Source organism: Palaemon carinicauda, chromosome 8, assembly GCF_036898095.1.
Source record: "Palaemon carinicauda isolate YSFRI2023 chromosome 8, ASM3689809v2, whole genome shotgun sequence".
Lineage (NCBI taxonomy): Eukaryota > Metazoa > Arthropoda > Malacostraca > Decapoda > Palaemonidae > Palaemon > Palaemon carinicauda.
This window is the reverse complement of record NC_090732.1, coordinates 75,145,364-75,158,795: the sequence shown is the minus strand read 5'-3', so window position 1 is coordinate 75,158,795 and position 13,432 is coordinate 75,145,364. Positions and strand designations below refer to the sequence as shown.

Genomic DNA, 13,432 nt, shown 5'->3' with positions numbered 1-13,432 from the left:
AGTCTCTTTACGAGGACTGCTACACACTGGGACCATTCGTAGCAGCAAGTGCAGTAGTGGGTGAGGGCTCAACCACTACAATTCCCTAATTCCATACCCTTTTAATCTTTCTCTTGAAATGTTTTTAATGTTGTTTTTATGGGTTGTCCGGAAGGCTAAGAAGCCTTTCGCATCCTGGTTGATTTGGCGGGTGGTCAAAGTCATTTCTTGAGAGCGCCTAGATTAGGGGTTTGATGAGGTCCTGTTGTATGGGTTGCAACCCTTGATACTTCAGCTCCTAGGGGTCGATCAGCATCCTAAGAGGATCGCGAGGCTCCGTAAGGAAGGCGTACTTAAAAGGCAGAGTAATTGTTCAAGTCGACTTCCTTACCAGGTACCTATTTATTTTGTTTTTGTTATTTTGATAACTTCTAAAATGAAATAAAAAACTCTTAGCTCATAAAATGTAAACATATATTACTGGTCTCTACCCACCATCCTGGGTGTGAATCAGCTATATATTCACCGGCTAAGTTAAATATTTAAAAATGATATTTTAATTATAAAATAAATTTTTGAATATACTTACCCGGTGAATATATAAATTAAATGACCCTCCCTTCCTCCCCAATAGAGACGCAGTGGGACGAGGAGAAAATTGAGTCTTTGTTTACATAAGAGCTGGGTATCTGGTCGACAGATGGCGCTGTTGGGCACACCCGCAACCTGTGTAGCGATCGCTGGCGAGTTTTTTCCATAGAGTTTGTCTGTCGAGCAACAGAGTTGCAGCTATATATTCACCGGGTAAGTATATTCAAAAATTTATTTTATAATTAAAATATCATATTTGACGAAAAAGATGTGCCGGAATTTTTTAAGGCATTTGAACGGGTTGCTACCAGGTTGTCTTGGGCCGCCGAGATGTGGACAGTTTTAATTCAGTGTAGGCTGGTGGGCAAGGCAATCAGGGTTTATAATTCTTTGGAGGAGGGCGTAGCCCGTGATTATGGTAAAGTAAAGGCGTTGGTCCTCAAGGCTTATGATCTTGTCCCTGAGGCCTATCGTCTAAAATTTAGAAATTTTAGCAAGCATGCTTCCATTTCATATGTTGAGTTTGTTAGGCTCAAGGAGGAGCAATTTGATAATTGGCTGAAGAGTCGTCAGGTAGTCTCTTTCTCCTCCTTGAGGGAATTAATGTTATTGGACGAATTTAAGAAATATTGTAGTAAAGAACTGAGGATATACTTGGAAGAGGTGAAAGCAGTTAATCTAAGTAAAGCGGCTCAGATTGCCGATGAATTTATTTCAACCCATCGAGCAGGGTCCGGCAATTTTGGGTCTCAGGGTCTAGATTTCCAGTCTGCCAAGCCAAATGATGGTAATAATAAATCTAATAATGTAGCTAACAACAGGGTAAAGCATTCAGGTGTTCCAACCTATTATAAGAATGAGAGGACTCAGGGAAATATTTCAAATGGAGAGCCCTCTAGATTCTTCTCCAAAAACAGGGTAGTGTCTGGTAATGTGAGCAAAGGTAATGGGACCTGTTTTTGGTGCAATAAGCCTGGACATTATCAAGCTCAGTGTAATGCCAGGAGGAGGTATCTGGAGAGAAATAATAACAATATTAACAACCCTATATCTGTAATTACCAATAAGACTGTTCCTATTACTCCCCAGGTTGAGAATCCACCGGTAACGGAAGGTAGCAATGTAAATAGTAGTGATGACAGCAATGTAAAACCAACTGGTAATAGACCTTCATGACTCTATGATAAATATATATGGCCTGGTAGACTGGTTACAAATTCACGAGTTCTAAAGGTAAAATTTTTGCGAGACACAGGGTCAGCTCGGTCTTTAGTATTAAGGGAATCTTTAAATGGTTTAGTTGAATATTCAGGGAATTATGTGATTCTGGGAGGTTTCCCGAATACTGTGGTTTCAGCTCCATTGGTGGAAGTTGAATTATCCTTCCCTGGGTATAATGAGGTAACGGAGTTGGCTGTGGTGGAGAATCTCCCTATTCCAAATATAGATGGTATTTTAGGAAATGACATGGTAGACCATAGGGGTCTGGAATTATTCCCTATTTTGACTGTGAATGCTTGTCCTGTGGCGGTGGTGACTCGGGCCTCCGCTAAGGCAGCTGATTGGATAAATGATGATGACTTAGATTTAAGTAGTTTAGAAGTAGAGTTAGAAAGGCCCGGGCCAGTAGGTAGTCCTAGTAGTACTAGTAATATCTTGCAACTTGATTGGGACCGTTTAACGTTTATTGAGGCTCAGAAACAAGAGTTTGATTTTGAGTTGGGTGACACAGCCGATTTAACTAAACCGAGGTTTTGTGTAATGAAAGGTTTGTTATATCGAATTAGTCGTCCATCTACACATGATCTGAACAAAACTTCTCGAGTGGAACAAATTGTGGTTCCCTCACAATTTAGGGAGTCTGTTTTGAAGTTGTCACATGATGATTCTTTTTCTGGTCACTTTGGAGTATTTAAGACTTTCAAAAGATTAGCGAAATGTTTTTGGTGGCCAGGGTTGAAATCATCAGTGAAACGATTTGTTAGTAATTGTGAGGTTTGTCAGGTGATGGGAAAGCCCAATCAAGTGATCCCTAAAGCACCTCTAAATCCTATTCCTGCAATTGGGGAACCTTTTGTGGAATTGGTTATAGATGTGGTGGGGCCTTTGCCCAGAACAAAGACTGGGTTTACTCATCTCATGACCATCATGGACCGAGCTTCTAGATATCCTGAAGCATTCCCAATGAAAAAGATCACTTCCAATGCAGTATTTGAGAAGCTCGTTGAATTTTTCTCCCGCGATACGGACTTCCTCGTAAAATTCAGACCGACTGTGGGACGAATTTTATGAGTAAGGTATTTAGGGGTAAGTGTGCTGAACTGGCCATTCAGTGCACTACCAGCGTACCTTACCACCCAGAGAGTCAGGGGGTGGTGGAAAGATTCCACCAGACACTTGAATCAGTTTTGAAAAAATACTGCTATGAACAAGGAGAGGATTGGGAAAAAGGACTTCCCTTTGCTCTCTTTGCCATAAGGAACCATCCAAATGCATCTACAGGTGTAGCTCCCTTTGAGCTGATCTATGGGCACAAAGTACGTGGTCCGTTGGAAATTTTCCATGAATTGTTATCATCTGGGCAGAAAGAGGAACTTAATGTGATGAAGTTTGTAGAGAATTTACGTAAAAAGTTAGCCATTGCGTGGAAATTTGCAAGAGAAAATTTGGCTTCCTCCCAAGTAATCATGAAATCAAATTTTGATAGGAAAACCAAGGTGCGATCGTTTGAGCCTGGGGAATTGGTATTGGTGTTGAGTACCGACTCAGACAATTTCCTTGAGCCAAGGTATAAGGGGCCCTGGAAGGTTTTGAGAAAATTGTCTGAAGTGAATTATGAAATTGAAGCCCCCGGGACCAAACGAAAGTGCCGGGTCTTTCATATTAATAGACTGAAATCATAAATTTCATGTGGTAGAGATCCTTTAGCTATTGTGTATGAACCTGTGTCTGTAGAAGTAGTCTCTCCAGAGGATAATTTTGAGGACTTGGTTGGTCAGGTATCTTCTGATGCTCTCTTTAATAACATTCAAAATCTAGAAGTTTTGAAAAGAGAGCTGGACCATCTGGAAGTTACCCAGAAAAGGGACATTATTAATTTAATCTGTTCTTTTCCAGAAATATTTCGTAGTTCGCCAGGTAGGACGAGGTTGCTTCAGCATGATGTGGATGTGGGCAGTGCTTCCCCTGTAAAGCAGAGTCCTTATCGACTAAATCCAGTGAAAAGGGACATAGTCGAGGAGGAAATAAAGTATATGCTGAAACATGACCTCATCCAACCTTCGATAAGTCCTTGGAGCTCTCCGATAGTTTTAGTTAAAAAGTCTGATGGAAAGTACAGAATGTGTGTGGATTACCGTAAAGTTAATGCCAGTACCAAAAATGACTCTTTTCCTTTGCCTCGCATTGACGACTGTCTCGATCAAATAGGGTCTGCAAAATTCATAACCAAGTTGGATTTGCTGAAAGGATATTGGCAAGTGCCCCTGTCCGATCGAGCCCGGGAAATTTCCGCATTTGTAACTCCCTTTGGGCTTTACGAATGCAAAGTGATGCCCTTTGGGATGAAAAATGCTGCATGCACCTTTCAGAGGCTTATGAACAGAGTCATTTGTGGGTTGAAAGGCACTGAGATTTATATTGATGATTTAGTTGTTCACAGCAATGATTGGCAAACTCATATAGTAAGATTGAGAAAAGTGTTTGAAGCTTTGAGGGATGCCGGTCTTTTTGTGAACTTGAGTAAGTGTGAATTTGGTAAAGCCAAAGTGTGCTATTTGGGTCATGAGGTTGGTTTGGGTCAGGTAGCCCCTAAACAAGCCAATCTCGATGCCATTTTAAATTTGAAGAGGCCGAGTAATGTCAGGGAAGTTCGGAGAGTCCTTGGAATGACGGGTTATTATAGAAGGTTTGTGCGAAACTTCTCGGACATTGCTCAGCCACTTACTAAGTTATTGGAGAAAGGACAGAAATTTGCGTGGTCTCCTCAATGTGAGGAGTCTTTTATTAAACTCAAGCTGGTGCTGATATCAAACCCAATATTAATGTCCCCTGATTTTCAGAAACCTTTCATTATCGCGGTGGATGCTAGTGATGTGGGCATTGGAGGTGTCCTCTTTCAGAGAAATGGGGCTGGAGAGGTACTTCCCGTGTCTTACTTTAGCCGTAAACTATTGGCAGCAGAAAAACGGTATTCAACTATCGAGAAGGAGGCCTTAGCCTTGGTTCGTACTTTGTTGCATTTTAAACCCTATGTGACCAATTTCTCCTTCCCGATAGAGATTTGGACTGATCACAATCCTCTAGTGTTCATAGAAAGGATGAAAGGGTCCAATCAGAGAATTTTGAGATGGGCTTTGCAGTTGCAGGAATTCACTCTGGTTATAAAACATATTAAGGGATCGGAGAACCGTATTCCTGATGCCCTTTCTCGTATGTAATTTTGGCTTTTGTCCCTCCCTCGCCCTTCTCGTGTCTTCATTGGGTTTGTATAAAACTATTTGTCCATAGTAAAATCTAATGGCCAGTATGTGTGTGAGTATGAGTGAGTCCTTATCTCAGAGTTTAGTTTAGATGTAGGTTTGGTTAACTGCGTTGTTTTTGTATGTTCAACCATCAATTTTTTTTCTCTTATTTTGTACTCGTTGGAGTTATAGTTTAGCCTTTAATTTTAGATTCCCATTTTCTGATTTGGTAAGTCTTCTTCGTGAAGCTATGTGTTTTTTTTTTCTTTTTGGCATGTGTATTGTTATATTTATAACTTCTTTTCAGGTTTTGTATTTCCGTAACATTGTTAATTCCTTTTCATTTCAGCATTTTTACAGTATTCAATTTTGAAAAAAATGTATTCTATGTGAATAATTTTTTTTGTTTTGGGGGAGGAAGGTATTAGGTTAACGTAAAATTATTTCTTTGTTTTATTTAAATCAGCCTTGTTTTTCTTTTTAAGTTAAAATATTTTTGTTGTTTGTTTACTATAGTGTTAATGTAAGTTAAGTGGCTCTCAGATTGTTGGATAGTGTTTTTGCGCCTCCTCCTCCTCCTTTGTGTATTAGTGGACTATCGTTTTAACGAATGTTATTCTTTTTACTGTGAGTATTGATGAACGCTGGGAAGGTGATGAGTGGACATGGTCGACCGGTGAATGCAGTTCGGGTCTTGACAAGCTCTCACCAACACTAATTCCCGTCTCAGCATTTATTGTGACTTGGAGGACAACTTTAGCCATTACTTTCGCACTTCTGTTGAAGTGTTTAGCAGGTGCTCTGTCATCTGCGACGGTAGTTTTCTGCTACTTGTTCCCGTCGGAGGATTTGCACGGGAGTTGTGTCGTCGCTGCTTCCCGACACTGGAGTTTTGCATTTGCTGGCCGTGTCCTTCTAGTCCAGCTGTTACATACGGAAGTGAGAGCAAACTGGCTCGTGAGGAGATACGTAGGGCGGCTGACGCCAGGTAAGACAAATTATCATTCCTCTTGTATAGGGAAGTGGATTGCCCTTCAATGCCTGGCGTGCAGCTTTACCCTTCCGTTAGCAGTTTAATGGATTAAGCACGGCCCTGAGTTCAACTTTATCTTCTGGTACTTCACTTGAGGTGAAGTTGTTTATTTTACCCATTTTGTTTGTTTATAATGGTTTGTATATATTGGAGTTTCATTGATGTATGTTGTGTGTTAATTTTTGTAATCAGAGTTCCACATTGTTTAGATTTGTATTGTTGGTAGGAATATTAAGGTTTTCATTGTTTTCATCTTCTACTTCCTTCTACCTTTTTATCATTAGGTTATTGATTATTTTGGCTAGCCGTATTTGGATCCACTTGGTTATTATTAAATATTTCCTCTTAAAATTTTCTCATGTTTAGGGTTTAGTGTAGTAGCTTTAGGTTTTTCTTGTGAGTTCCCGAGAACCAGCTATTTGTTCTCTTGAATATTCTGTACAATTAAGTGTATTTTATCTCACAAGGTTGATTTAAGTCTTTGTTCTAGTTTATAATAAATATTGTTAAGTTTTCTTGTGTCTCTGTTTTCGTCTTTCCTTATCACTGACGTACTTTTACCGACTGCAATCCATGAGAATTTAAATATCCTAAAAGGACCTGCATTACAACCTGGTAGGTTGTAACAGTATGTATATGTATGTATACATACATAAATGCATATATGCATACATACATACTTACAGGTATGTACATACATACATGCATACATACAGACATAAATACAAGTATGCATACATACATACATACATACAAGCATGCATACATACATACATACATACATACAAGCATGCATACATACATACATATATACAAGCATGCATACATACATACATACATACAAGCATACATACATACATACAAGCATGCATACATACATACATACAAGCATGCATACATACATACATACATACATACATACATACATACATACAATGCATGCATACATACATACATACAAGCATACATACATACATACATACAAGCATACATACATACATACAAGCATGCATACATACATACATACAAGCATGCATACATACATACAAGCATGCATACATATATATATATATATATATATATATATATATATATATATATATATATATATAAAATATATATAGCAATGAAAACCATTATACTAACAACAACCATTTTCCCTCACTGAAGCAAAGCTTTTTTGAGGAAGCTAGGATAATATTTATATATATATACATACATACATACATACATACATATATATATATATATATATATATATATATATATATATATATATATATATATAACACGTGACCATCCGCCACCTAAAGATATGAATGTTTCCTCATCACTTTCATGGATAGCACTTTACATTGACGCATAATCTTCACTCTCTGAATCCTCCGGATGATATGAATCATCACTGTCCAAAATTTCTATGTCAGACATTATGTAATATACACAAAAAAGGCAAAGGCACGTCAGAAAACGTTCGTATGTCCGCCACCAACAACTCCCATGCAACCGCTGACGATACTGCTACGAGTAAGATGAATGCCCAGTTTTCTTTTATTCTGGAAAATCCCATTTTCTATAGTAGACGAATATAACCTCCACAGGCATTACGAATAGGGGAAACTAATCTATCGAGGCTGTTCCAACTTTCTTTATGTCTAGGGGAGATTTGATAGAATTTTGGGACACCCGTGTGACCCATCGTAATACATATGGGAAAAATAAAGGGTCACACATGTGACCCATCGTGCTGAAGAGGTTAAGTATTTCTACCTTACTGACTGTTCCCCTTCTCTGTTGGTGTTTCATTGGTTTGATTTGTCGGTTAAAGTAACCGAAGAAGTAACATTAGTTTTCTTTGTAAATTTGTCAATAAACGTGATTTGTTTTTTCGTGGGTTTCTTTTTATATACATTTCCCATATTTCAATCAGAGTTGTTGATATTTATTTTACTTTATTAAAAGAACTTGTAATGATTTTAAGATCGTAACAGTTGGCGACCTTGCCCGGATTTTCAACAACGTAACCGATTGAAGCAGGGAGAATATAGAAAGAAACAGAATGAGTGAGATTACGAATGATTTGATAGCTTCAGGTAAACTTCTTTTCTAGATGACAATGCTCTCCATGAGTATGTTTTTAAGAGAGAACAGGAAATGTTTGATAGGGAAGAAAGACCACTTGAAAGAAAAGAAAATGAAAGACAGCGAGAAGCAAATGAGAAACTGCGAGAAGAAAAGGAGAAACAACGAGAAGAAAATGAGAAACAGCGTAAGCATGAGTTAGAAATCGTTCGTTTAAGGCAAAATCCTCATAATAATCCACCAGGTAGGAGACCAGGAAGTAATGCGTCAGGTACCAGAAGGGGTAGTAATTCATCATTAAACGATGATTCTGATAATTCAGGTATGGGGGCAGTGTTGAAATTAATTCGAAAGTTTGATGAGGAAGATGTAACAGAATATTTCATGTCTTTTGAAAAGTTAATGAACAGAGTAGGTTGTCCAAAAACAAGTAGGCTTTGTATTTGCAGTCAGTCTTGAGTGGTAGGCACCTTCTGTGTATAGGATGAAAGTGAAGACTATGATATTGTGAAAGAAACTCTTCTTAGTGCATACAGGTTAGTACCAGAGGTGTACCGTAAGAAATTTAGTTTGAAAAGAGATGAGAGCAGTACTTATGTAGAATATGGAAAGAAGTTAGAAATATCATTTGGTGATTAGTGAACTTCTGCTGAAGTAGATAGTTTTGATGATTTCAAGAACTTAGTTTTATTAGAAAACTTCAAAGATAACATATCTCCAGACATTAAGCTATAGATATAAGATAGATGTGAAAAATCTTTTACAGATGCAATAAGGTTGGCTGATGAGTACAGCCTTACTCATAGTTTAGGTGATAGTAAGAAGAAAAATAATCTTTCTTCTTGTAAGATGCAATATAGAAAGAGTAGTTATAGCAATAGTAATACAGGGAAATATGATCATCAGTATTATTGTTATACATGTGGAAAACCAGATCATACTGCGAGGTTTTGTAAGAGCAAATGGGAAAGTAGTAGTTCAGAGATAATTTGTTATCGATGTAATAAGAAAGGGCATATAGCAAGGAATTGTATAGTAGAGAAGAAGAATGTTAAGAAACCAGTGTCTCTAGTTAATAATCTTTCATCACGCATAAATGACATTTTGAAAGAAACTAGGAAATTATACTGAGATTTTTTGTCTGAAGGTGTAGTTTCTTCGCTTGAAGGAGGGGAATCAAGAGAAGTTATCTTACTTAGGCAAAAATCAGTATGAAAGAAAGTTATGTTAGGTGGGTATCCGAATACTTGCGTTGTTTGACCTTCATAGAAAATGAACTTGAAAAATCAGGGATTGTCAAGAGAAGTAAAACTAGCAGTTGTAGACTATTTGGCAATTGACGACATTGAGATTATTGTTGGTAATGATTTAACCACATCCAAATGTGTGAATCCTATCTTAAGTGAGGTTTCAGTGCCTGAAATGGTAGTAACTAGGTCAGGTTTAGATGCAGATATAGACTACAGTAATAATTTGTTCGAGGATTCAAACGTGTGTGATGGAGTTGGTGAGGTTGATCTTAGCAAATGTGGGGCAGAGAAGACAGATTCCATTGGTGTTGAGAGTGTTAGCCAAGTTGATAATGTAGCCGTCGAAAGTTGTGACGTAGATATAGACGATGTAGTGGATTCAATTAATAGTTACTGCAGTAGGTTAGTCACTTATATTTTGAACAGAGATAAGCCAATTAAGTTGTAGAGGGAGACACTGTCTCCAATTTTCGATAGTGAGTTGGATGATGATCCCGATAATGTTTATAATGAAACATTTTGTTTAAAAGACGAAATTTGGTGTCGTTATGTTCGTCCCATGTCAGTTAGGGAAGAGGAAGTTATAGAACAATTAGTAATTCGTAGGAAGTATCACGAATTAATTCTGAAATCAGCACATGATGATCAAGGACACTTAGGGTAAAAAAATCTTTCAGGTGTATAAAAAAGACTTACTTTTGGCCTAAGATGAAAAGTGACGTGAAGAGATATGTATTAAGCTGTCACGAATATCAAATTGCTGGTAAACCTAATCAAGTAACTCGCAGGACTCCCTTATGTAACATTGTATCAGTGGGAGAACCTTTTGAGAAGGTAGTAATTAATATAGTTGAACCTTTGCCAAGAAGTAAAGGAGGGAATATATATCTATTACCAATCATTGACAGACTAACCCTTTATCCAGAAGTTATTCCAGTAATAAGCTGCAATGTGAAAACTGTAGTTAAACGTTGGCTGAACTATTTTACCGAGTTTGGTTTGCCCTGCGTTATACAAAGTGATAATGGCAGTAATTTTGTGTCCAAATATTTCAAAGACAAAAGGAAAGAGCTAGGTATCAAACACGAAACGTTCACACCGTATCACCCAGAGTCGCAAGGGATTATAGAACGTTTCCATCAAACATTAAAAAGTTGTTTACGAAAATTATGTGATAGCTTTCAACATGACTGTGAAGAAAAACTACCTTTTGTCTTGTTAGCCTTACGATTGGCACCTAATGACTACAGGATTTAGTCCTTTTGAGTTGCTGTTCAGTCACACCGCTAAATGACCTTTAGAAATTTTAAAGTGTAAATTAATGATTTAAGAGGGTAAAGAAGTTTACATTCAAAATTTAGAGAATTACAAGGAGAATTTAAGAAAAGCTTGGAAATTAGCAATAGAAAACGAGAGCAATAACCAAGGGGAAACTAAAAGAAGATACGACATCAATAGCTTCATCTGCATATGTAACGAGCTTGTTTTTTTAAGACCAACCACATGTCATGTGTATATATTATGAAAAGTAATGGGCCAAGAACACTACTATTAGGACCACCAGCTATCATATTTCTATAATCATTTTTGACCATCAAAAACAAATCTTTACCACCTATTACTTAAAAATTCAGTATTGATCTAACAAATGTAGGACCAACTCCCAACTGTTTGATCCTGAAAAAAAACGGGCTTCATGCTTAGCATGGTGAAAGGGAGCATTAAATCAAGGCTAATCCTACGAACTTCCTGACCACAATCAAGAGATTTCTGCATAGCATTCATTTCTGGATTCCGGTACATCAACAGGAATAGAAGTTATTATGTCTGCCACAAACGTTGAATACCTAAATTTCATGACATCCACATTCATAGCAGACCTTATGAGAATCAGGGTACTCAGTCCTAATAGACACCGCCATTCACCTGACCCTAGAAATGATATCCCGTTTCAAAATTATTTGCTTCTTAAAACCAGTTATATGTAGCCCAGATGAGTGCCACATATTTTAAACGAAAGTCTCTGAGCACAAAAGAATATCACTCTCTCTTGACGCAATTGTAAGGTCTTGAATATTTACTTGCAAACACGAATATCTGAATACAGTAGACGACACTACAAAGTACTGGTCTAGGCTTTCGCTCAATATTTACAGAGAGGATAAGAAATAATAGGTAATAAAAGATGCATCATACTTAAAAAACTAAATTATTGATAATGATAGAAAAAACAATATATACAGAAATTCAAATAAAGTAATTGCTAAAACCCATAGTCTATAGATAAAATGTCGGAAAAACTGGTCAACATGGCAGAGGCGATACACAATGCAAGGCTAAATACCCTCCAGGATAGCCACTTCAACTGAAGTTAGGACACTTAGGACGGTTTTTAAAGGAAGAAGAACCATATATGGAAAAGAGAACCTCTTGATAAACCACCATGCTGCCATGTCTTTTCTATTCAGCCTGCCCGATACACCATTTCAAAAAGATAAGAGGGAAAAGAAATAGAATAGTGTGTCCGATTGTAACCTCAAACAAGATAACTCTAACCCAAAACATTGGGAGCCCATAGTACAGAGGACATGACACTACCCGAGACTAGAAAACAATGGTTTGATTTTTGGAGTATCGCTACTTACCACAGCTAAAGAGTCTTATTTATCCATACTAAGAGAAAAATAGCTAGTGAATAATTATAGGTTTCAAAGCTGATGAAAATCGCGTAATTGATATAGAAGTCATGCAGTGCAGGCAATGCTTTGAAAAGTAACCTGACAAGGGAAAAGATAAGTAAAGAATATTATAAAGAAAAAAACGCAGACACAATCAATAAAAAAAATATTAGAAGAACTTTGAAGACTAAGTAAAATGGAAGGAGGTGCTGCCGTTGCAATATTGGGTAGATTCCTTGCAAGAAGTTTTGGATACAGAGTATTCGTAGGAGATGGTGATTGGAAGGTGTGCAAGGAAAGTAATAATATGAGTAGAGAAGAAGGCATGCATGGCACTTCATTCCCATATAGGAAAAAAAAGTGTTTCAATCATTTTCAAATGGAAATTTTTTGGTTAATTAGAGAAAATTTTTATCCAAGCTACATGAGGTGCCAATTAATTTCCATGAACAAAATATGTGGCCAGAGTTTGATTGATAAGTAATCAGAGAATAAATAACAAAAATGTTAATGCTTCAAAACTTCAAGAGATGAGACTAAACATGCTTCAAAACTTCAAGAGGTGAGGCTAAACATCCTACAGACCCAATATAAGCAAAGAAAAGAGAAATTTTATCAATATTCTATCAATATATATCACCTAAGCAGCATGAATGATTATCATAATCATTTATTATGTCCAGAGAGTATAGAGAGCTATTGTCATTATCAAAAAGATCTTGTTAGAAATGCGACACCTAGGAACCACAAAAAGCTGGTCATGCTCTTCCTAGCCGAAGAAGAAACTGGGCCACTTCTTCAAGTTTGTGAAAGCCTCCACCCCCATCCCACCAAAAAAAAAAAAAAAAGAAAAAAAAATATTGAAGAAATATGTAAAGGTTTATACCCCCAATGTTAACAGGACATCCGATGGCAAACTAGAAGGGCACTCGGTAGAGCTGCAGCTTATTTCTTGACCTTTTCCTAGATTTAACCTTTAACCTTAACATGTATTAATTGGCGTGGATTTTCAAACAATCAAATATGAACCAAGTTTTAAGGCTCAGTGACAACGATGGCCAAACTTATGGCAAATTATGTGAATTGGACATTTTGCTTGACCATGACCTTGGCCTTTGACCTTGATCTTACAAATCTTAATCATTTCCTATTTTCTACATAAAAGGTGATCCCAGCAATTTCCATTACTTTGCGATTAAAATTGTGGCCAAGAAGCTGTTCAAAAACAAAGGCACAGACACACAAACATGTGGTAAAACATAACCTCCTTCCAACTTTGTTGTCGGAGGTAAGTATAGGTTATGCCCCTAAACGCTAAACTAAATGGAAAGGACATTGCTACATGTCATGTTACAA

General features: G+C 37.3%; 1 protein-coding gene across 1 annotated transcript; it reads left to right on the top strand.

Annotated features, from left to right (window-relative positions):
• Nucleotides 1-7,544: 7,544 nt before the first annotated feature.
• LOC137645305 (uncharacterized) lies at nt 7,545-9,279 on the top strand. Its single transcript, XM_068378122.1, has 3 exons — nt 7,545-7,593; nt 8,177-8,470; nt 8,915-9,279. Exons 1-3 carry the CDS (start codon nt 7,545-7,547, stop codon nt 9,277-9,279), a joined length of 708 nt encoding a protein of 235 aa, XP_068234223.1.
• The last annotated feature ends 4,153 nt before the right edge of the window (nt 9,280-13,432 follow it).

Excerpts from the sequence above, each read along its gene's own strand:
- LOC137645305 (XM_068378122.1), top strand. The coding sequence starts at position 7,545 with ATGTCCGCCACCAACAACTCCCATGCAACCGCTGACGATACTGCTACG. Across the intron at positions 7,594-8,176 it reads CGCTGACGATACTGCTACGA|ATGACAATGCTCTCCATGAG; the intron begins GTAAGATGAATG and ends CTTCTTTTCTAG. Across the intron at positions 8,471-8,914 it reads CGATGATTCTGATAATTCAG|ATGCAATAAGGTTGGCTGAT; the intron begins GTATGGGGGCAG and ends AATCTTTTACAG.